Source organism: Musca vetustissima, unplaced genomic scaffold (genome assembly GCF_032173495.1).
Source record: "Musca vetustissima isolate MV318-11 ecotype Yass unplaced genomic scaffold, APGP_CSIRO_Mvet_v1 utg4240, whole genome shotgun sequence".
In the NCBI taxonomy this organism is placed as follows: domain Eukaryota; kingdom Metazoa; phylum Arthropoda; class Insecta; order Diptera; family Muscidae; genus Musca; species Musca vetustissima.
This window is the reverse complement of record NW_026877284.1, coordinates 133,354-155,772: the sequence shown is the minus strand read 5'-3', so window position 1 is coordinate 155,772 and position 22,419 is coordinate 133,354. Positions and strand designations below refer to the sequence as shown.

At 35.5% G+C, this 22,419-nt stretch overlaps 1 protein-coding gene across 1 annotated transcript in view; it reads right to left on the bottom strand.

Annotated features, from left to right (window-relative positions):
• Positions 1-4,116: 4,116 nt before the first annotated feature.
• The window catches only part of LOC133321853 (uncharacterized), a 65,292-nt gene continuing 46,989 nt past the window's right edge, over positions 4,117-22,419 (bottom strand). The window contains exons 2-11 of the mRNA XM_061530924.1: positions 11,748-11,810; positions 11,544-11,682; positions 11,362-11,473; positions 10,464-11,296; positions 10,088-10,373; positions 9,707-9,826; positions 4,983-5,139; positions 4,592-4,901; positions 4,310-4,396; positions 4,117-4,234 (exon numbers count right to left, since the gene is read on the bottom strand). Coding sequence (XP_061386908.1) covers positions 4,117-4,234; positions 4,310-4,396; positions 4,592-4,901; positions 4,983-5,139; positions 9,707-9,826; positions 10,088-10,373; positions 10,464-11,296; positions 11,362-11,473; positions 11,544-11,682; positions 11,748-11,810 — 2,225 coding nt within the window. The remainder of the gene's footprint in view (positions 4,235-4,309; positions 4,397-4,591; positions 4,902-4,982; positions 5,140-9,706; positions 9,827-10,087; positions 10,374-10,463; positions 11,297-11,361; positions 11,474-11,543; positions 11,683-11,747; positions 11,811-22,419) is intronic.

Here is a 22,419-nt window from a genome sequence, read left to right as displayed (position 1 = left end):
GATGCCGAATATTACGATTTGCATAGTTTTGATCAAAGACAATTCTAAAGAAAAAAGGTAAAAATGTCAGTTGCTGTTGCCAAACATTTGGGGGATGTCTACGGAATTTATTCGCTTTTATATGTCTTTTTAAAAAGTTGGCCATCATTGGAGAGTTTCAGACGGAGTGAACCGATTTCACCATCTTCGAACTTGATTTCAGTTTGAAAGAAATATCACTATGTGCAAGTTTTATAGTTGTGTTGTCTGTAAAATTATAATTTGGATTCTCATTTTTGGATGCCAAAAAATTTGAGTATTATTTTTCAACCGAATTGGCTCTATATTGATATTTGGGGTTCTGATTGGTTGTTCACGTGTTTTTGGTATAGCCCACATTGAACCCCAAATTGTTGGTTTTTAGGGATTCAGACACGATTTCAACCAAATTGCCTGGGCTTATGGAATTTTGGTTCTCATTGGGTGTCAAATCTTTTTTTTTACTAAAAATTATCAATATCGGTCCACGATTAGGAATAGTCGACATATGATGATCATCTAATAATACCCTACACAGGGTAAGGGTATTATAGCTTTGCGCAGCCCCAAGAATTTGTCATATCTCGACTAGCTGAGCCGATCCTGTGTGTCCGTCCATCCATCTGCCCATTATAATTTATAAACACAATACCAACCACATTTATGGACGAATCACCACAAAATTTTGCATGTAGGGTTCTGACAAAATAAACCCTATTGTTTTTGGTAACGATCGATTAGAAATGGATCAAAAACTTTAATTTTATTGGGTTTTCAGGTCGCTCTAAATGCAAGAATTATGGACAGTACAAAAATTTACACCAGGAAGGGAATCTGGCCAAAGAATAAGCATGTCTATTTTGATAAAGATCGGTCAATATTTAGCGGGTTTCTAGCTTTTGTGCGCAAAATTACAAATATTGTATTCTATGACGTATATAATTACTCCTGAAGGTCATAGACCCGAGATATTCATACTATATCCAAGAGGAGTTTTTGGCCTTTAAATTGATACCAAATAGGTTGTTGTGGGTTTTATACGTAAATATTTATTATATTATTTAGTATTACCATTACCACACTAGAGGGCGCAAATCTTGCGCTGATCGCTTTGAAATTTAACATGAAGTTCCGGTTATTGTCAAGGACGACGCCTATAATATTCAGTAACTTTGAAATGACATTTAAGGGGTGCAATGAACCGATTTTCAGATTTCCTAGAGACCAAATACATAGAACGGCTCGGAATATTGACCGATCATCATCTAAACGGTCAATATTCCGAGGGTCAAATCAACAAAAACCTAAAGTTACCAAATTTTTATTTTATGACGTAGATATTCACCTCGGGAAAACAAGATTTAGAAAATACGCCAGGGTTAGAAAGTGGAGCTATTGACCTATAATCGGGCAAGATGTAGCAAATATCGCGAAATAATGCAGTTTCACATAGATCATTAGCATAACGAATGACCTTAATTTTGGTATACATAGGGTCCAAGTCTAATTTCCCAACATATGTGTAATTTGGTATTTCGAGTCCTCCTCGCAGCAATTTATCATGACATAGCCCTCATATAAAAGTACCGCTTGATTTTAACTGTTTATACCCTTCACCACACTGTGGTACAGGGTATTATGTCTTTGTGCATATGTTTGTAACAGGCAAAAGGAAACGAGATAGACTCATGGTTCCTTTTGAGAATATGCATAGAATTGGATGAAATTTGGCATAGGTCACTTATTCGGCCCAAGGACGAACCCTATTGAAATTGGGAAAAATCGGTTCAGATTTAGATATAGCTCCCATATATATATTTAACCGATTTAATGTAAACAGTCCATATATATCTTTCGATTTGCACGAACTTTGGTACAGCCTAATCATTTAGGTCTAGAATTATGTCTGCCAAGTTTCGTGAAAATCGGTCCAGATTTAGATATAGCTTCCATATATAGTTTCGTCCGATTTCATGTAAATGGTGCACCAAAGTCCCTATATATCTTTCGATTTGCACGAAATTTGGCATAACGTACTGAATTAAGCCTAGAGAGATGTCTGCCAAGTTTCAAAAATCGGTCAAATATAGCTCCCATATATAGTTTCGTCCGATTTCATGTAAATGGTGCAAATTTATTATTTGCACGAAATTTGGCATAACGTACTGAATTAAGCCTAGAGTGATGTCTGCCAAGTTTCCTCTCCCATATATAGTTTCGTCCAATTTCATGTAAATGGTGCACCAAAGTCGCTATATATCTTTCGATTTGCACGAAATTTGGCATAACGTACTGAATTAGGTCCAGAATGATGTGTGTTAAATTTCCTGAAAATCGGTTCAGGTTTAGATATAGCTCCCATACATATTTTCGTCCGATTTTAGGTAAATATTGCACCAAAGTCCCTATATATCGTTATTTGCACGAAATTTGGCATAGCGTACGGAATTAAGTCTAGAACGATGTGTGTAAAATTTCGTGAAAATAAGATTTAGATATAGCTCCCATATATATTTTCGTTTTAGGTAAATAGTGCATCAATGTCCCTATATATCTTTCGATTCGAACGAAATTTCGCATAGCATACTGAATAAGACCTGTTAATTTTGGTATATATAGCTCCCATATATATTTTCGTCCGATTTTGGATTTATAAGTAAATTTGGATTTATAAGAAAATAAAGAACTCAAAATGTGGCCCAAAAACCATATGAAATAAGTGTAACCTATATTTCGATATTTCGCTTTAAATTTATTTACATTATTTTGTCCCATCGTAATGACCAAAATTTAGTATAGGTTGCAAATTGTTTAATTTCATGTTAATGGTTCTTCAATAATGCGACGTCTGTTAGGATTCATCTGTTTAATATACCCACAGTGGTGAAGGGTATCATATAGTCGGCCCCGCTTGATTTTAACTGTTTTTAATATCCATTTTATGTTGCAGGATATGAAAAGTTCGACCGGGCCGTACTTGACGACGTTTTTAATAGTCTTTGTTTTCTTCCTAGTATCATTAGCATTTGAAATGGGTCTACAGACTCAATTTTATATTTTGGGTATTCCGATTTTCTGTTTTTAATCCCAGTATTTTAAATTTGTATATAGAGAAAAAAATCAACACATTTCAATTATTCCCAATAATTATTTTATTTTCAAAGCTTAAATATTACGAAAAAAAAAGAGTTTGTATAGATATATTTAATATGTAAGCACGTAAATATGTACGTTTATGTGTACTATTATATATTTATAGTAGATCATAGAAAATACCCTTAAATATTGAATACTTAAAGTTGTTGTTTTTAGTTTTTTTGATTATGAATTTTATGTATGTGTGGGTATGTAGGTGAATAAGTATATTATATGCCGATTTCGATTCGATAACTATAAATTAATATAAGATATATTTATGTTATATATGTATGTATATAAGACAATAGTAATATAATAAATGATATATGTATAGACTATGCTTAGAATAACTATAAAAAATCAGTTTTAAGTTTACTTCAAAAACATTTTTTTTTTTTTGATATCAGAATAAATTCAGCAGATTGTTTTTTTAATTTTAATTTAACTATGGAAACAGCTAACCAACAATTCGTGTTTTTCTTTGGACGAATTTTCCAAACAAGTATGATTACAAGTAACATTAAATTTTTACTGAAAGTTGGGAAAGGGTTGGGGGTGCTATTTCCAGAAGTCTTTTATTTTGCAGTGATAGATTTTTTTGTTTGTGGTGGGTTCAGCAGCATTCAGCGGGTTCTCCCTAACCACAAATCATGTTGAGTTCTTTGTTATTCCAATGCTGTCTGTGTTCTCTGCTCTTCTTCTCAAAATCTTGACTTAGTTCTGTGGATTCTTTCCTAAATATCCTTAACTACGTAATTTTTTAAGCGAATTTAACAAAAACCGGGGGTTTATTTTCCTCAATAACAATTTTATTGTTATGGACTTGGTTTGCTCTCTACGAGATAAGGGTTTCATCTCTGTGTGATCAGATTTATTTTCTTTTTAGTTTAACTTTGGCCATTTAATACCACCACTCTTCCTGGGGTAGAGAGGAAGGAAGCGATTTATTTTTCGGTTTATTTACTGATGGGTACATTTATTGTCCTTGGACTTCTTTTTACGATCTTCACTTGAATTTGATCGTCGCGTACCTTGAATTGGCATGTAAGGTGGTGTGGGGCTTGAGTTCTTTTGATCTGTAAATGAGAAGAAATTAAGGTTAGTTTAATTTTTTGGACCACGGGGTGGGAATAATTATACATATATACCGAAGGATTGTGTTTTCGATGTGGAGCTGTGTCGTGAGTTAACCGAGTCATGTGAGTGTATGGAAAAGTTTTCCGATCTGAAAAGAAAGAGAGGAAAATATAACGATTAATAAAAATAAATAACAAGTAAAAATATAATTATGTTCGAACCGACCGAACATTTTATACCCTCCACCAAGAGCTGGACATTCAAATACTTTAAATCTATCGTTTTTTTTTTTTTCTTGGTAACTATACCATGAAAAATTCCGGCCAGGAAAAAATGAAATACCAAATGTCCCACTTACCTAGTCATTGAATTCTGTGAATAACCACCAGTGTGTATCCCACCATTCGTAGGAATTGTTTCCGCACACACATTCATTGAGGCTGGTCGCAAACTCGCACTACTCGTGGTTGGTGGTGTTGGTCCAGGACGGCAACTATCCACAGGCAGTGTATAAATATCATCATCCTTAGCCAAACTGGCATGTCGTGCCTGTTGACTGACAATATCACGTTGAAGGCTACCATTTGTCAGGCAACCGTTTTGTGTGCGTTGTGTGTGTTTGAGCACATCGATGGGACTGGAATAGGCTTCCAAATCGAGAGGATCTTCTTCATCTTGTTGATGGTGATATTGTTGCAGTTGTTGTTGGCTATTGTCAATTGAGGACATGTGACTGTGTCGGGCCGAACTACTACTGGTCGATGTCTGCATACCACCATCGTCGGGATATGGATAATGACCAACACCATTGTGTGTTAAGCCTTTGGCTATTTGATGGGGTTCCTTACCCTGTTGACTTTTACGTTGCCTGGCCTTCTCTTTGGCACGTTTGGCTTTGGCTTTTTCCTGTAGAAGATGAAGAGGACACAATTGTTAGTTTGTTGTATTAAAAATGAGGAACTACTGTCTACAGGTTTATTGTACGCAATACACAAGTTATAATCAGGACTGCGGATTCTGGTTGTCCGCCAATTTGGGCGCCCTTTGATATGAAAAATGTTAGAATAGAATAAAAAACTACTTAAAATAAACTATTCAGAAAAATGAACGATCGGTACTAGGTCAGGTTCTTTCGTTCATTTAGTTGCTTTTGGATCCAATCCTTTGAGAAAATGGAGCGATCAGTACTAGGTCCAGTTCTTTCGTTCATCTAATTTTCTTAAATTCAGCCATTCATTTTTGATCTGCACACCTAGTTACATTTGATCTTATCGTTCATGTAGGTCCTACCGTTCATTGTCCGAATATACTGAGTGTACTATTACATTAAAAGAAACCATGGAAAGGAATGAACTAGTTCCTGCTCTCCTTCACCTAGCTGAAGTTGACCCAATCCTTTAAACGAACTAGTTTAAAGGGGCTATTTCATAAAAAGGAACGATGGGTACTAGGTAAAGTTCTTTCGTTCATATAAATCCCTTAACTGTAGCTATTCCCCTTTGCTTCGTGCACATAGATGCTTTTGATCCAATCGTTTACATATATCTTAATGTTCATTGAACTAAAAGAAACTATAGTACTAAATGAATGAACTAGTCTCTTTTGAAGAGCGAAACGAAAATTATCGAAGCGCTTCAGGAACGAGATTTTCAAACTCTATAAAATATGTCGGCTTATTTTCCCAAAAATATGTTTATCCTATTTCATAATAAATTCCCAGAGCCTTAATTGTTAGTGCTCAGATTAAAAAAATAATTCAAATGTTGTAGTTTGGGCGCCGCAATCCTGATTATAACAAATTTTAGTATCAAACATAAACGAAACCACACACCCATATTCTATTTGTCGCTTCTTTGGGTAGAATTCCCGTAAATGTATCTAAACGTAAATCCGATAAGGCACGTGAAAAACTAAAGCCACGATTTATGGTTACTACACCCGGCCTCAATATATCCCACGTAGTATAATCCATCTGGTTGAAAGAGGAGGAGTAGGTTGCCGATGGAAAAAAGGAATAAATTTTGATAGAATAGAAGATTAGCCGAAAAGTTGATAGATATAGAAATGGAGTTGAACGAATTAAATGGGAATGCAGTGAAGTATGGACAATTATGAGGAAGTAAGAAGATGCGATGATTTGACAAAGAGTATATTGAGGAGAAGATTTTCTATAGATGGATTCTATTACTTTATACAAATATTTGTAAAAAGAGACCTGACATTCTAAACCTTGACATCAACATCAACGTTGTTTCTAGACAACGATAGATGGCATCCCAATCACCTAGGACAGATGAAATTTCAATTTCCAGTCCCGTCTTTACTGTTGTGAGGACATTTACACTAGAGTTCTGTTACACCATGAGTCCTGGATAAAAGTTTCACATGGTGTAACAACTTTTGTTTTAGATGTTCGGTCTCACTCAAAAGTACTGTTTGAAGATTTGAGGCGTATTGTGTCTTGGATGTCGAATTGCAGTAGATAGTGTACCATATTATCCCGGGTTTGAATTCCAGGGAATATTCTTTCTAATTGGTTTTCGAAAATGTGAAAAATGAGGCATTCAGCCCCCTCCAGATGAAATGTACCGAAGCCCTCTAACTTTCTTATACCAAATCTCGATCCCCAACATCACCACAAGATTATAACACATAAGAATGACAGGAGATAGCACCAACCAGATAAAAAATGTAACACTAAATAAACGAGGAGCCCGAGTACTGCAAACAAATCTTGGAGTTCCCATCTGCTGCAGAACAAATGTAGCACAAAGACCCAGCGAGTAAGATGGCAACGCTTTGTGAAAACCCCTGAATTTTTTATTTACCAACCTTGGTATCAATATCATCACATGAGAATAACCAAAATAGAATGAGAGGAGATGGCGTCACCCAGAGGAAAATGTCAACATAAAAAAGCTAGGATCTCAATTACTGCACAAAGACATTGTTTCTAGTCATCGATAGATGACAACTAGTGCGGATAACACACAATAGGAATGGCAGGGATTGTCTCATGTCTACATTATATAAGCAAGGACACCAACCACTACAAACGTCATGTTTCTAGGCAACGATAGATGACAGTCCTATCACCTTGGACAAATAACAGTTAATCAATTATCTATTCAGCTTGACTAAATCATCAGAACAATTAACTACTTTGCCGGAATAAAACAAAGATTAACGAAACTATAACAAGCGATGCTTTGTGGAAGCCGTGTTATATTCCGAAGGGGAGTAACATGAGGAAAATTATGTTCTGTATCAATAGGGGAGAGGGGGGCACCTTTGAACACTTTTTGCTTTCAAGCCTTATAAAATTTTTTATTTTATAATTTTCTTATAAATTTTAACTAATAGGTACATATGTAACCTTTAAAATGAATATACATATGACATACTATAAGCTTGATAAATATATTTTATTACTGTTTTAATGGACGAACTCAAAGTGTTCAAAACTGCCCCCCCAGGGGGGCAGCTTTGAACAGGGGTTGGCATTTTTGAACGACATGGTTTTTTACAGTGTTTATGTTCAAATATGTATGTATTTTATTCATACATATCAGAAATGCATTAATTCATTAAAAAATATATAAAAATGTTCAAAATTTAAAAAATTTATATCAAAAGTTATTAAACATAAAATGACTTAAAAACAAAAATTAATATGGTGAAAAATACAGTTAATTTCGTAATCTTATTTGCCCATTTGAAATTTTGATAAATCGAAGCGAAAAGTTAAAAAATCCTTTTTTTACCCGAGTTTAATTAGCATGTTCAAAGGTGCCCCACCCACGGCATTTTACGGAAATTTAAAATAACTTTTTTTTGTAATAAATATATATGAAAGAAATTACATTAGTTATGTTTGAAATGATTGTTGGAATGCAAAAAATTTGCTTGGCGAAGGAAAACAATCACAGAATTCTTCCTGCGCCTTTACAACCAAATGAATAAAAGTTTACAATGACACTGAGAAAACATGGTCACCCATGCATAATTTTTCGACAACTGAAAAATCAAGTCAAAGTGGTTTACGCATATAGAGAACAAGATTGCCATATACAAAAATGTGGTTGCGGGTCGGAAAAATATTAAACCAAGATTTTATGAGCGCTGTTCAAAGGTGCCCCACGTTCAAAGGTGCCCCCCTCTCCCCTATATCCGTAAATGGTTTTAAGTATGCGACAGGCGCTTTATATTCTATTTGGCAAAAAGCGGGGTCGGATTAATCAGTTTCGCCCCTAAATGGAGATAAAAGATAACAGAGAATAGGAATGGAGGTAGAATTGTTACCCTAAACAAGCATGTATACCATCCATTGCGCAATTCATGGAGGCATTGTTTCTACACAACGACAGATGGCAGTCTCATCACCTAGTACAGACAATTGCCTTTTGTAGTTGGATATTTATGGTTGGCAATTTAGTGTTCAGATTTAAGCAATAACGGAGGTTATTGATTAAATCTCCACCTGAAGAATCGCATTGAAATCTGGCAGGCAAAGTAAAATTTTAGTTCCTCAGTTCAAGAACTAAGAAAGAAATGGCATGACAACACAACAATATGGCAACGCTATATTATCAAGAACTAAAACCACTGCACAAATTTAAATTATATGTTATTACTAGGTAACGATAGAAGGCAGCTTCATTCCGGGTTGGAATCCCATGAATCAAAATGGTTTTTGAATATTTATCATCGGACGAAAGACATCCGAAGCCTTCTGATTTTCTAATAACCACCCTCGGCATAAATATTAATGTATTAGACAGAAGGTAGCGCCACCCAGACGAAAAAGGCATTCCCAAGGACTGCAAAAAATCGAGTATGCTTTGTTTCTGAGGCAGCCCCTTCTCCGGAATAAAACAATGATTAACGGAACTAACACAAGGAATTGCCCTGGCATAAACATTAACATATTAGACTGGAGATAGTGCCAACCTGACTAAAATGGCAACAATAAATAAGCAGGGACCGTAACCATTGCAAAGAATCAATTTTGCGTAGTTTCTAGGCGACGATAGATGGCAGGCTCATCTCCAGAATTAACGTTGGAACTAACACAAGGAATTGTCCGTGTGTTTAGTGGCGATGTTTTGTGGAAGCCCTATGCTTTCAAGAAGAGTAACAGGATAAAATTCCATTTGGAACCTACGGTTCTTTTATAGAAATACTAGTTACTGTACCTTTTCTGTGGGTCAAAATTATAGGTGTCCGTTATAATGTAGGCTTTGATTAATGGATTATGAACATATCCATGGAATTTAATCTAACCGAGATGTCAAATATTCATTTTAATGAGAAATCGACTGAAATTAATTCTTTAGCTGATTTGTATGGTAATATAGTGGTGGAACTCTGATCTGAATTGTAAAATAAACGTGACTTTCAACGAAATGTAACAGCGTCGATATGATCGTATCGTGATATTAAACATAACCATACAAATATTAATAGAACTTACCCTTTCTTGTAACATTTTAGCCAATTCTTTGTCTTGAGCTTCAATGGCCAGCATACGATCACGTTCTTCCAGGGTCATGCCATCGGTAACTTCCAGCTCTTGTAAGCGGCGAGCTAAGAGCTACATGAAATATTAGATCGGAATGAAATATATTTATATTGTAAAACTACTCAGCATATGTACTACTCTGGCAACTTTTTATTCGAACGAAGTAAATTATCAGAACACTTTCGAAGTTCCTGACTCGGAAATCAGTCACTTGAATGACATATTTTAAAATCTGGATCTTGGATAGGATATTATTTTCCTCTGTCCATTGAAATTTTGTACTTCGTACGAATACTTAGTTGTCAGGGTGTGTTTGTCGAACTAACTCCTTACCTCATCCTTTTGTTCCTGTTTCAATTTGGCATTGATCTCCTTTATCTCACCCATGGGCAAACCGATTTCCTTTAATTCCTTATAATCACATGGATCCACATACAATTCAATATCATCGGCATGCTCCTGCATTTGACGTTCTTTGGCCACAGCACCTTGGCTATTGTTATTACCCACCAAACTGTCATATTTTTCCGGTGAGAGTTTCTGAAATTTCACATGCTCATTCTTTAGTAAATTGTCATTTGAGGGTGACGACATTAGACGACTGGACATGGAAATTTTGCTACTGCTATTGTACGACTGATGATGAGTCGAGTGCGAATGTGCTGGTGATGATGAATGGTGTGATGAGGCGCTATTGTGTGATTTGTGCGAATCAAGGGTATCCGTCGAGGATTTATTCGTCATATCGTAACGTCTAATGCTGTCGCAAACATCCGAATATTCAATCACTTCCTCAACATCGGGATGATGGAAGGAGACATGGGGTGATGGAGGTGTGCCACCATTCATGGGGGGCAGTGGTGGTGGAGTGTGCATAAAGGCATGTGTATTATTGGGTGTCTTGGGTGTAAGGGGTGTATGTGGACTTGTGGGTGTTAGTGGTTGTTGTTGTTGTGGATAGCCATTATTGTGACCCGGCAACGGCATATTTAATTGACTCTCAATTACATGATGACGTCTCGAGGCAGACGATGATGAGGACAATGAATTCATGGGCGATCCTCCCTTGGCCGGTACTCCAGCACGATAGGTAAACGATGGCGATAATGAGGATGTTGGTGATGGTGATGACTGCTGTGAATGAAAGTGTAATTGTTGGTGTTTTGACATTAGCTGAGTTGGTGACAATCGATGTTGATCACCACCTACCACTAAATTATTGATATTGCTACTACAACTGGTGTTGGTGTGGGTTGGCGACCGCTGCTGTTGTGCTGGGGTAGCATGCAATGCTAGACCAACATAACAACCATCCGTTGTGGCGGCGGCGGTGGTGGTGTTGGTATTGGAGGTGAAATGATGTTGTTGCAATAGTATAGGAAATTGTGGACTGTGTGGATTACGATGGCCACTGGGTGGTGATATGGACTGTTGTTGTTGCTGTTGTAACAAAGTGGAACTTTTAGCTGGTCGGGGTGGTGGTACCTTGTTTTTGTCACGTGCCGATGGTGGGGGTACAGGTGGTAAATTCACATAGATGGCCTAAAATTGAAAAGTACACACAATTACACACATACATATTTACAAAAATTATATTTCAAACATACCTGCATATCCTGTGCAATCCGTTCACTTTCCAATTCTCTCAAACGTTGTTCTTGCAAATCTCTTTCCAATTTTTCGGCAATTTCTTTGGCCACACGTTTGTCATATTCCTCCCTGAAAAGGTGAGAGTTTTGTAATTAATATTTAATTTGGAAATTCCTGGTTTTAACCTCCCACTACTTACTGTTCCTTTAATTTACGCCGATAGGCCTCGGCTTGTTTTTCAGCCGTCTCCTTTTCTTTGATCTGTTCCTGCAAGGCTGTGGGGAAATCTTCTCTTACCACAGCATTGCGTATACGATTGCCTTTATAAAAATCGGTAACTAAGGAGGAGAGATTTTTTATTAGTATCGGATATCCTTTTTTGAGGTTATGTCATGGTACTTACTCTCTTGGGATTGAAGTTTATAGGCCAAGGCACCATCTTCACGCACCAGCCATTCTTTGCAAACTGTAAGTAAAAACAAAACAAAAAATTAGTTTTACCAAAAAACAATATTTTTTTCAAATCGAGATGTACAGGAGTCAAAATTTCTAACAACGGCTAAAACACCAACCGAAGGCTTTGGTGCATGCACATCCTCCAGTAGAGATAAAGAAGGAAACCTGGTGACAGATACAGGATCTGGAAGGAGCATTTTGAAAAACTTCTGGTATCAAATAGTAGCAGAGAAGTGGATACCCCAGAACCAATAATAGATGACGGTATAGAGTGTATACCACCTAGCCAAGAGGAAGTCAGAATAGCAATCAATAGGCTGAAGAATAATAAAGCAGCAGGTGCCGATGGGTTACAAGCTGAACTATTCAAGACTGGTGGTCAGATGCTGGTAAGGAGCATGCACCAGCTGATTAGTACAATTTGGTTAGAAGAATGTATGCCCAATGATTGCAACCTCAGCATCCTGTGTCCCGTGTACAAAAAAGAAGACAAAGAAGAATCCTTCCTATCGCATATTAAGTGCTATCCAGTGTACTGTGTGAAGGACTGAAGCTAATGGTCAATGTCATTATTGGACCATACTAATGCGGCTTCAGACCTGGCAAATCCACCATTGACCAGATTTTCACTCTGCGCCAAATCCTGGAAAAAACCCACGAAAAACACATCGACACATTCCACCTATTTGTCGACTATAAAGCCACATTCGACCGCCCTAATTGTTCAGAGGTGTTTAAAGCCATGTCTGCGTTTGGCATTTCTGCAAAATTAATTCGACTATGCAGGATAACTTTAACTGACACAAGATCAGCAGTTAAAGTCGGAAAATACCTCTCGAAGCCCTTTAATATCGATCGAGGCTTCAGACAAGGTGACACTTTGTCGTGTGATCTTTTTAACATTCTGCTGGAAAAGGTCATAAGAGGGAGGCAAAGGTGAACAGAAATGGTACTCTGTACACCAAACAACACATATTACTCGCCTACGCCGATGACATCGACATAATGGGTCGAACACTGAGAACGGTAACAGCCACCTTTGAACAAGGAGCGGTAACAGCCACCTTTGAGAAGGAGACTGCAAAATTGGGTCTGGCAGTAAACGGCGAGAAGACCAAGCTGATGGTATCAACGCGCAAGACGTCCAGTAGACTCGGACCAACTGTGGAACTTGAGAACTACAGCTTCGAGGTAGTCAAAGATTTTATGTACCTTGGTACCGCCATAAACACAACGAATGACATCAGTTTTGAAATTCGGAGAAGGATAGTGATGGCTAACAGATGCTACTATGGTCCAAGTAAGCAGTTTAGAAACAATGCCACCTCCCGCCAGACCAAACTCAGCAGATGAGGCATGTCTTGGGGTGTTTGAAAGAAAAATACTCCGAAAAATCTACGGGCCGATCTGCGTCGACGGTGAATATCGGCGTGGAATGAACAACGAGCTTCACGATTTATTCGCGGACATCGACATAGTCAGTCGTATTGAGCTGCAGCGACTACGATGGCTAAACCATGTGGAGCGAATGAATGAGAATGTCCCAGCTCAAAAGGCATATAAAAGCGAGCGTACTGATGGTTCCCGTAGAAGCAGAAGGCCACGAATCAGATGGAAAGACCAAGTAGAAAATAACATCTTGGAACGTGGTCTTTCAAATTGGAGGAGATGCGCACAAAACCGACGCGCTTGGAAATCTTTTTTAAGCTCGACTTATGGAACAACCGTTCTGTAACAAGCCAGCTAAGTAGATAAAGTATATAAGGAGTGGATTTTTTAGGAATATTTTTTCAAGGCCTAATATAAGGCGTGGATTTTTTTAGGAATATTTTTTCAAGGCCTAATATAAGGCCTGGATTTTTTAGGAATATTTTTTCAAGGCCTAATATAAGGCGTGGAGTTTCTTAGGAATATTTTTTCAAGGCCTAATATAAGGCCTGGATTTTTTAGGAATATTTTCTCAAGGCCTAATATAAGGCCTGGATTTTTTAGGAATATTTTCTCAAGGCCTAATATAAGGCCTGGATTTTTTAGGAATATTTTTTCAAGGCCTAATATAAGGCGTGGAATTTTTAGGGATAATGTTGTCAAGGCCTAATATAAGGCGTGGATTTTTTAGGAACATTTTATCAAGACCTAATATAAGGCGTGGATTTTTAGGAATATTTTTTCAAGGCCTAATATAAGGCGTGGATTTTTTAGGAATATTTTTTCAAGGCCTAATATAAGGCGTGGATTTTTTAGGAATATTTTTTCAAGGCCTAATATAAGGCGTGGATTTTGTTAGGAATATTTTTTCAAGGCCTAATATAAGGCGTGGATTTTTTAAACATATTTTTTCAAGACCTAATATAAGGCGTGGATTTTTTAAACATATTTTTTCAAGGCCTAATATAAGGCGTGTTTTTTAGGAATATTTTTTCAAGGCCTAATATAAGGTGTGGATTTTTTAGGAATATTTTCTCAAGGCCTAATATAAGGCATGTATTTTTTAGGAATATTTTTTCAAGGCCTAATGTAAGGAGTGGATTTTTTAGGAATACTTTTTCAAGGCCTAATATAAGGCCTGGATTTTTTAGGAATATTTTTTAAGGCCTAATATAAGGCGTGGATTTTTAGGAATATTTTTTCAAGGCCTAATATAAGGCGTGGATTTTTAGGAATATTTTTTCAAGGCCTAATGTAAGGAGTGGATTTTTTAGGAATATTTTTTCAAGACCTAATATAAGGTGTGGATGTTTTAGGAATATTATTTCAAGGCTTAATATAAGGTGTGGATTTTTTAGGAATACTTTCTATGGCCCCAGTTTAAATTGCAATTCCAGCTTTTTAAACAATCGCTTATTAATAATTTTGATTAACAATGACATACATACGTACATATCAAACTGACAGGCCATCATCATTATCATGTGAGTCTATTATAACAATTGTTAATAATTAATAAAAAATACAATGATCTGTCACAATTCAAAACCTCAAACTATTGCGGCTTCTCTTTGGAATAGAATTAATTAATAAATAGAAATGTTTCGATGAAAAACGATAACAACAACAATAAAAACAAAAAACTACTCCCTCACGTTTTTTCTGATGATGACGATCAATGATATTATTCTTCTTCTATAAAGATAAGGGTAAAATTTAGGACGAAAAAAAAAAACAAAATTGTTCTAATTGGAAATAAAGAAAGAAGAAAGAGTTAAGGGAGGGGGAGAAAAGTAGGCGGCGGTATAAACCTCCATCACTATCATGCTGAGTTCCAAACAACCAGCTGTCGTTTATAATCATTTATATTCATATGAAAATGCTAATTTATATTGATTTGTAATGGAACAGTGGGGACAAAGAGAACGAAAAAAATTAAATACAACAAAAATGTAAACAAAAACAACAAATCAATTTAAAATGGAATCTAAGAAATTTGATACGAAATGCCCTAGAAAAAATGTTGTTGTTATTACAACAACAAACTCATCATTAGCAGTTCATAAGTGCGACTTACATTGAGTAGATCGGTAAATTCGATCTTCAAAAGGTCGTTGGTTGGTCATTGCACTTGAAAAAGAGAGGAGTGTACGAGAACACTCAATTGGTGCCGTGTTGCAGTGGAAACAATTGATTAACACTATTCGATATTAAGAAGAAGCAGAAGATATAGAAGAAAAAATAACTTCGTCACTTTGTTGTCGATGTTTCTTATTGGGTACAAATGTACCTAGAATTTGCACAGTGGGTTGAAAGAAGCACAACATAAGAAATAAACAAGAGAATGAGCCTGAGAATTGAATATTTCCTATAGAAATTACAATTCAGCCAGTCTGAATTGAAGATTTCCTATAGATATCACTATTCAGCCAATCTGAATTGAAGATTTCCTATCGGAATCACTATTCAGGCAGGTTGAATTGAAGATTTCCTATAGAAATCACTATTCAGCCAGGCTGAATTGAAGATTACCAACAGGAATCACCATTCAGCCATGCTGGATTAAAGATTTCCTATGTAAATCAGTATTCAGGCGGGATGAATGAGAGATTTCCTATAGAAATCACTATTCAGCCAGGTTGAATTGAAGATTTCCTATAGAAATCACTATTCAGCCAGGCTGAATTGAAGATTTCCTACAGAAATCACCATTCAGCCAGGCTGAATTAAAGATTTCCTATAGAAATCACTATTCAGCCAGGCTGAATTAAAGATTTCCTATAGAAATCACTATTCATCCAGGCTGAATTAAGGATTTCCTATTGAAATAACTATTCAGCCAGGCTGATTTAAAGATTTCCTAAAAAATCACTATTCAGCCAGGCTGAATTAAAGATTTCCTATAGAAACTACTATTCAGCCAGACAGAATACAAGATTTCCTATAGAAACTACTATTCAGCCACGCTGAATGAAAGATTTCCGATGGAAATTACTATTCAGCCAGGCAAAATTGAAGATTTCCTATAAAGATCACCATTCAGCTAGGCTGAATTGAAGATTCCCTATAGAAATCACTATTCAGTCAGGCTAAATTAAAGATTTCGTTTAGAAGTCACTATTCAGCCAGGCTGAATTGAAGATTTCCTATTGAAATCACTATTAAGCCAAGCTGAATTAAAGATTTCCTAGGAATACTTTATTCGGATCACCTAATTTAAAAATGTTTCTTATACATTTTTAGATATTTTATATCCCACTGTGCCCTGAATAAATGGCCATCATATATAACCCTATAAGGCTTCAACATTTGGAAAGAAGAGACCACCTCTCAAGTACGATTACGGAATTTTGTAGTATTGCTGCTGCTGTTGTTGTTGTTGATTATTACAACAAAGCCAATTGATATGAAATACTTTTTGACAAATATTGACATAAAAGAAATTCAATATCCATGATAAATTGATTTAGAATCGAAAAAAATACAACAACAAAGTACGAATGCATGAAAAATTCCAACAGAAATATAATTGAAGCGTTCACTTGAGTTGTAAGAAGATCATGCAAGGGCCAACCTTTTGTGAGTGTGTGATCAATTCTTGTTGTTGTTGTAGTGTTATTTTTTTTGGATTCACAATTGGTCATTATCTTCGTCATCGTAATTAACATTAATGCCATGATTAATGTTGAAGATCACCGCCCGACCGATAGTACTTGAATTTTTGTTCTCGAATCGGTGATGAGTCACTTCCCTTTACCTTTGATTCGTTACTATTTGTCTTTCTTGTTTTCTATGGTCACTGATTTAGCCGTAGTATGTTTTCTTGTTTCTTCTAAACATCACATAAGCCGCTTAATAAGGAGGAGGAATAGTAGTAGATGTGTCGGGATGATGCAGATTTATCAGATTGAAAAGACAAACAAGAGAGATTCTTTTAAATGGTAGTGACGGTAGTTGTTGTTTTTAGATTATGCAGTTTGATACTTTGGGTTGGGGGAATAAATTGTGGTTTTTCTGGAGATTCTGGGTTTTACAATTGTACCGGAAGTGAGTAATCAAATTTACCTTTCCTGCAAGGAAACTGAACAAAGGAATAATTTAAAGGAAAACTGGTCTTCGGTTTTGTTAAATAGAAGTATTTTATTCAGATTGGCGGAATAGAGTTTTTTTTATAAGAAAGCACTTATTCAGCTGAACTGAATGAGGATTTATATAAGAAAATCGTAATTCAGCACAGCTGAATATTGATTTCTACAGGAATTTTCTCATTCAGCCTGGCTGAATAGTGATTTCTATAGGAAATTTCTCATTCAGCCTGGCTGAATAGTGATTTCTATAGGAAATTTCTCATTCAGCCTGGCTGAATAGTGATTTCTATAGGAAATTTCTTATTCAGCTTGGCTAAATAGCGATCTCTACAATTAATCTTTAATTTAGCCTAGCTGAATAAATATTTATATATGAAATTTTCTATTCAGCCTGGCTGAATAGTGTTTTCTATAAGAAAACTCTCATTCAGCATTTCTGGATAGTGTTTTTTATTGAGCCTGGCTGAATAGTAATTCTTATAGAAAATGCCTTTTTCATTCTGGCTGAATAGTCATTTTGATATAAAATTTTAATTTACCTTGGCTTAATAGTGATTTATATAGGAAAATTTGTATTTAGACTGGTTGAATAGTAATTTTTATAGGAAATTTCCTATTCAGCCTAGCTGAATAGTAATCTTTATTTCAGCCTAGCTGAATAATGAGTTCTATAGGAAATCTTTAATTCAGCCCAGCTGAATTATGATTTCTATATTCAATTTTTAATGCAGCCTAGCTGAATTATGTTTTCTATAGGAAATATTTAATTCTGCCTACCTGAATAGCGATTTCAATAGGAAATCTTTAATTCAGCATGACTGAATAGTGATTTCTATAGGAAATTTATTCAGTCTGACTGAATAAGGAATTATATAAGAAAACTTTAATTAAGCCTATCTGAATTTTAGTATCTATCGGAAATCTCTCATTTAGCCTAGCAGAATAGATTTTAATGACAATTTCCCAGGAATTTAAAGAACACAAACACTCAATGGAGTCCCCCAACCCCTCTTTGGAATGAGAAGTATTATTAGACCATAAATTCAATCAACGAAATTGGAAAATTAAAAAAAAACCTAAGACGGATATGAATAAAAAACCACAAACGTGTTGCAGCATAAAATGACTAATCAAGCGGTAGATGGTGTCAGCCAAAGGCTGTAATTCTGAACAAGATGACGACGATGATGAGGATGATCATCATCGCCATCATCACGAACATCATCAATGTGTTTAATGCAATAATGCCTTCTAAGGAAATTGGAGTAGAATTTTAATTGGTCGCCACAATGACCCTTAACACACGCAACTAAGCCCGCACGCACGCACACTCCAACGTTAGTTTACTTTTGGGCCACCACTTCTTTTTTTTTTTGGTCTTCTCGTTTTGTTGTTGTTCAAATGTGTTGTTGTGTTGCATCTTCAGAAGTTACTAGCACTGTGTGAGCGATATAAAGAGTATAAAGTCACAAATCCCGCAGCACACGCAGAAGCGTTTGTGAGGATGTTGTTGTTGTTTTCCAAAGATTGTTTTTCTTTTTCTGTGGCGACACGATGTTGTCGGCGGCAGTGAATGATTAGTTCAGAGGAAATATTTATGTATTTATTTGTGGCATTTCATGTTGGTGTTGTTCTTGTTTTTGTTCTGGCTTCATTTGTTGTTGTCTGATATTTTTTGTTAGTTCTCCGATTCACTTTGTTATTAAAGCCCTATAATTTGTTAGCAAGGTACCAACGTGCTTCTTTTTTGGCTTCTTTGGTGTTGTTTGTGTTTTGGTCTTTCTCTTCTTTTTTGTTAGAGTTTTTTACCCAAACAATCATATATACCTCTGATCGCATTAGTCATGTTTGTATGTATGTCCATCATTTGGTCCCTACTATGTTCCCCTTTTCTGTTTATTCCAAATATTCCGACTTGCCAGAACTGCATCCCCACTAATATTTGATAATCATGATCTTGAAGCACATAATGATTTGGAGGGGGAAATTACAAGGTGGCAGCTGAAGATTTCAATAATTATGTGGTGTTGCAACAGGTTGAAGGTACAGAGAGAACTTGAACTCAAAAGGGTTGTAATAACCTCTCATTAATGTTCTTATAAACGGATTGTCACTCTTAATATTAATATTAAGCCAAGGCTGAATAATAGTTTTCCCATATAACTCGTAATTCAACGAGTCTAGGCTACAGAATTTACAATTCAGCCAGGCTGAATAAGAAATTTCCTATAGAAATTACTATTTAGCCAGGCTGAATAAGAAATTTAATATAGAAATCGCTTTCAGCCAGGCTGAATAAGAAATTTCCTATAGAAATCGCTATTCAACAAGGCTGAATAAGAAATTTCCTATAGAAATCGCTATTCAGCCAGGCTGAATAAGAAACTTTTTTAGAGAAATCGTTATTCCGCCAGGCTGAATAAGAAATTTCTTATAGAAATCGCTATTCAGCCTTGCTGAATAAAAAATTTTCTATAGAAATTACTATTTAGCCAGGCTGAATAAGAAATTTCCTATAGAATTCGGTATTCAGCCAGGCTGAATTTCCTATAGAAATCACTATTCAGCCATGCTGAATAAGAAATTTCCTTTAGAAATTACAATTCAGCCAGGCTGAATTAAAAATGTCCTAAAGAAATTTCAATTCAGCCAGGCTGAATAAGAAATTTCTTATAGAAATTACTATTCAGCCAGGCTGAATAAGTAATTTCCTGTAGAAATTACTATTCAGCCAGGATGAATAAGAAATTTCCTATAGAAATTACTATTCAGCCAGGCTGAATAAGAAATTTCCTATAGAAATCTTTATTCAGCCAGGCTGAATAAGAAATTTCCTATAGAAATCTTTATTCAGCCAGGCTGAATAAGAAATTTCCTATAGAAATTACTATTCAGCCAGGCTGAATAAGAAATTTCCTATAGAAATTACTATTCAGCCAGGCTGAATAAGAAATTTCCTATAGAAATTACTATTCAGCCAGGCTGAATAAGAAATTTCCTATAGAAATTACTATTCAGCCAGGCTGAATAAGAAATTTCCTATAGAAATTACTATTCAGCCAGGCTGAATAAGAAATTTCCTATAGAAATTGCTATTCAGCGAGGCTGAATAATAAATTTCATATAAAAATTCCGATTCAGCCAGTTTGAATTAAAAATTTCCTTTAGAAGTTACTGTTCAGCCAGGTTGAATAAGAAATTTCCTATAGAAATTACTATTCAGCCAGGATGAATTGAACAAATGCTATGGAATCAATATTTACCTTAGCTGAATATAAGATTTTCTACAGAAAAATATATTCAGCTCAGCTGAATTTAGTTTTACTTAAAAAAAATCCTTCGTATCGAAGTATTAATTCATGAAAACATTTTTTACACCACTGTAGCTCAATGTATTCTGTTATTTACCCATGTCTTGTACCATTTCTCACAATGACCAGAGTTTTTCTTACGAATCTCTTTTATAACGTTTTCTTTATCAATTTTTTTTGTATAAAAAACAAACATTATTTTCCAGCTTTCATCTCGAATAAGAACAACAACAACAATTGTTTATTTCCCTAGGATTCCATTTAGATGATTGCCGTGTAAAAGTTTTGTTTTCAGATCGTTAAAATTGTTTTAATGATCTTCATAAATTGTCGTTTAAACAACGTTTTCCTCCTTCTTCTTCGTGGTCTTCTTGAGTTTCTGTTGTTCTTCGAAAGAACCTCTGCTGAACTCTTTGTCCAAGAAATTGGGTTGTTTGGTGGTTGATTTAGTGGTGTTGTCGGTGAATGGGATGACGGCGGCGGTGGTGGTGCAATGTGTGGATGATGATGTGCGTGTGTGTCTGCATGAAGATGCATTTCTTCTTGGCTAGAGCGTGTGTCTTCCTCATCCTCCTCCTCCTCTCTCAGCAATCCATTGCTACTCTAATAGGGTAATTAAATTTATTTTATTTTTTATTATTTACGGCTTTGTGGATGTGTCATTGGTTCTTTAAATGCATGTGTGTGTCTGTGTGTGCGAGTTGTAAGCTAAAGTTTGGAATTTGTTGTTCCTATTATTTATGTTTTGTAAAGTATTTTCGTTTTTTCCAGATAATTTATTTTATGATAGCCTATAAATGTGAAACGTGTGAAGATGTGAAGAGACCCATTATTCTTGTAGCTTCACAGAAGAAAGGTTTATTCCTATATTTTTGTATTTCCGTGGTCGAGAAATTTGGTTTCAAAATTTATTGATATGCCCAAATAATAATTTTATTTATTTTAAGAATATTTCGATTTCTTATCAGTTTGGGAAATTTATAACGATAGCTGTCATGGGAGCTATGAAAATAACTTCAAATTCCTAAGGAAAATGCTATTCTGCTAAGAAAACTCTATTTACAGCGGCAGAATGGGAGTTTTTATAACAAAATCATCATTCATCCAAACTGAATAAGGAACTTCTTACAGAAATCACTATTCAGCCAGGCTGAATAAGAGATTTTTAATTAAAATACAGATTAAGCAAGGTTATATATAATACTTACATTAAAAATCCATATTCAGCAAGACTACTTAAGGCATTTTATAAATAAATCACTGACTGGTAAGACTGAATCTAGATTTCTCTAGATTGAATAGAGATTTCAATAGGAAATTTCTTATTCAGCCTGGCTGAATAGAGATTTTCAAAGGAAATTTCTTATTCAGCCTGGATGAATAGAGATTTCCAAAGGAAATTTCTTATTCAGCCTGAATGAATAGAGATTTCCAAAGGAAATTTCTTATTCAGCCTGGATGAATAGAGATTTCCAAAGGAAATTTCTTATTCAGCCTGGCTGAATTGTGAATTCTTCAGGAAAAATCCTATTTAGCTTGGCTGAATATCGATTTCCATCGATTTCCATAGGAAATTTCTTATTCAGCGTGGCTGAACAGTGATTTCGAATAAAAATCTACTAAATCTAAATCTGACAAATCTACGAAATGTAGCATTTTGTCTGGCTGAATAGCCATATTTTCCATTTTCAGCTAAGCCTTAAAAATTAATACCCCAATACTAATTTCCTTCCTTATTCATTAACCTGCTGCCTGCTTGCTACCTAGTAATTTTGTCAAGTGATTAAGACAT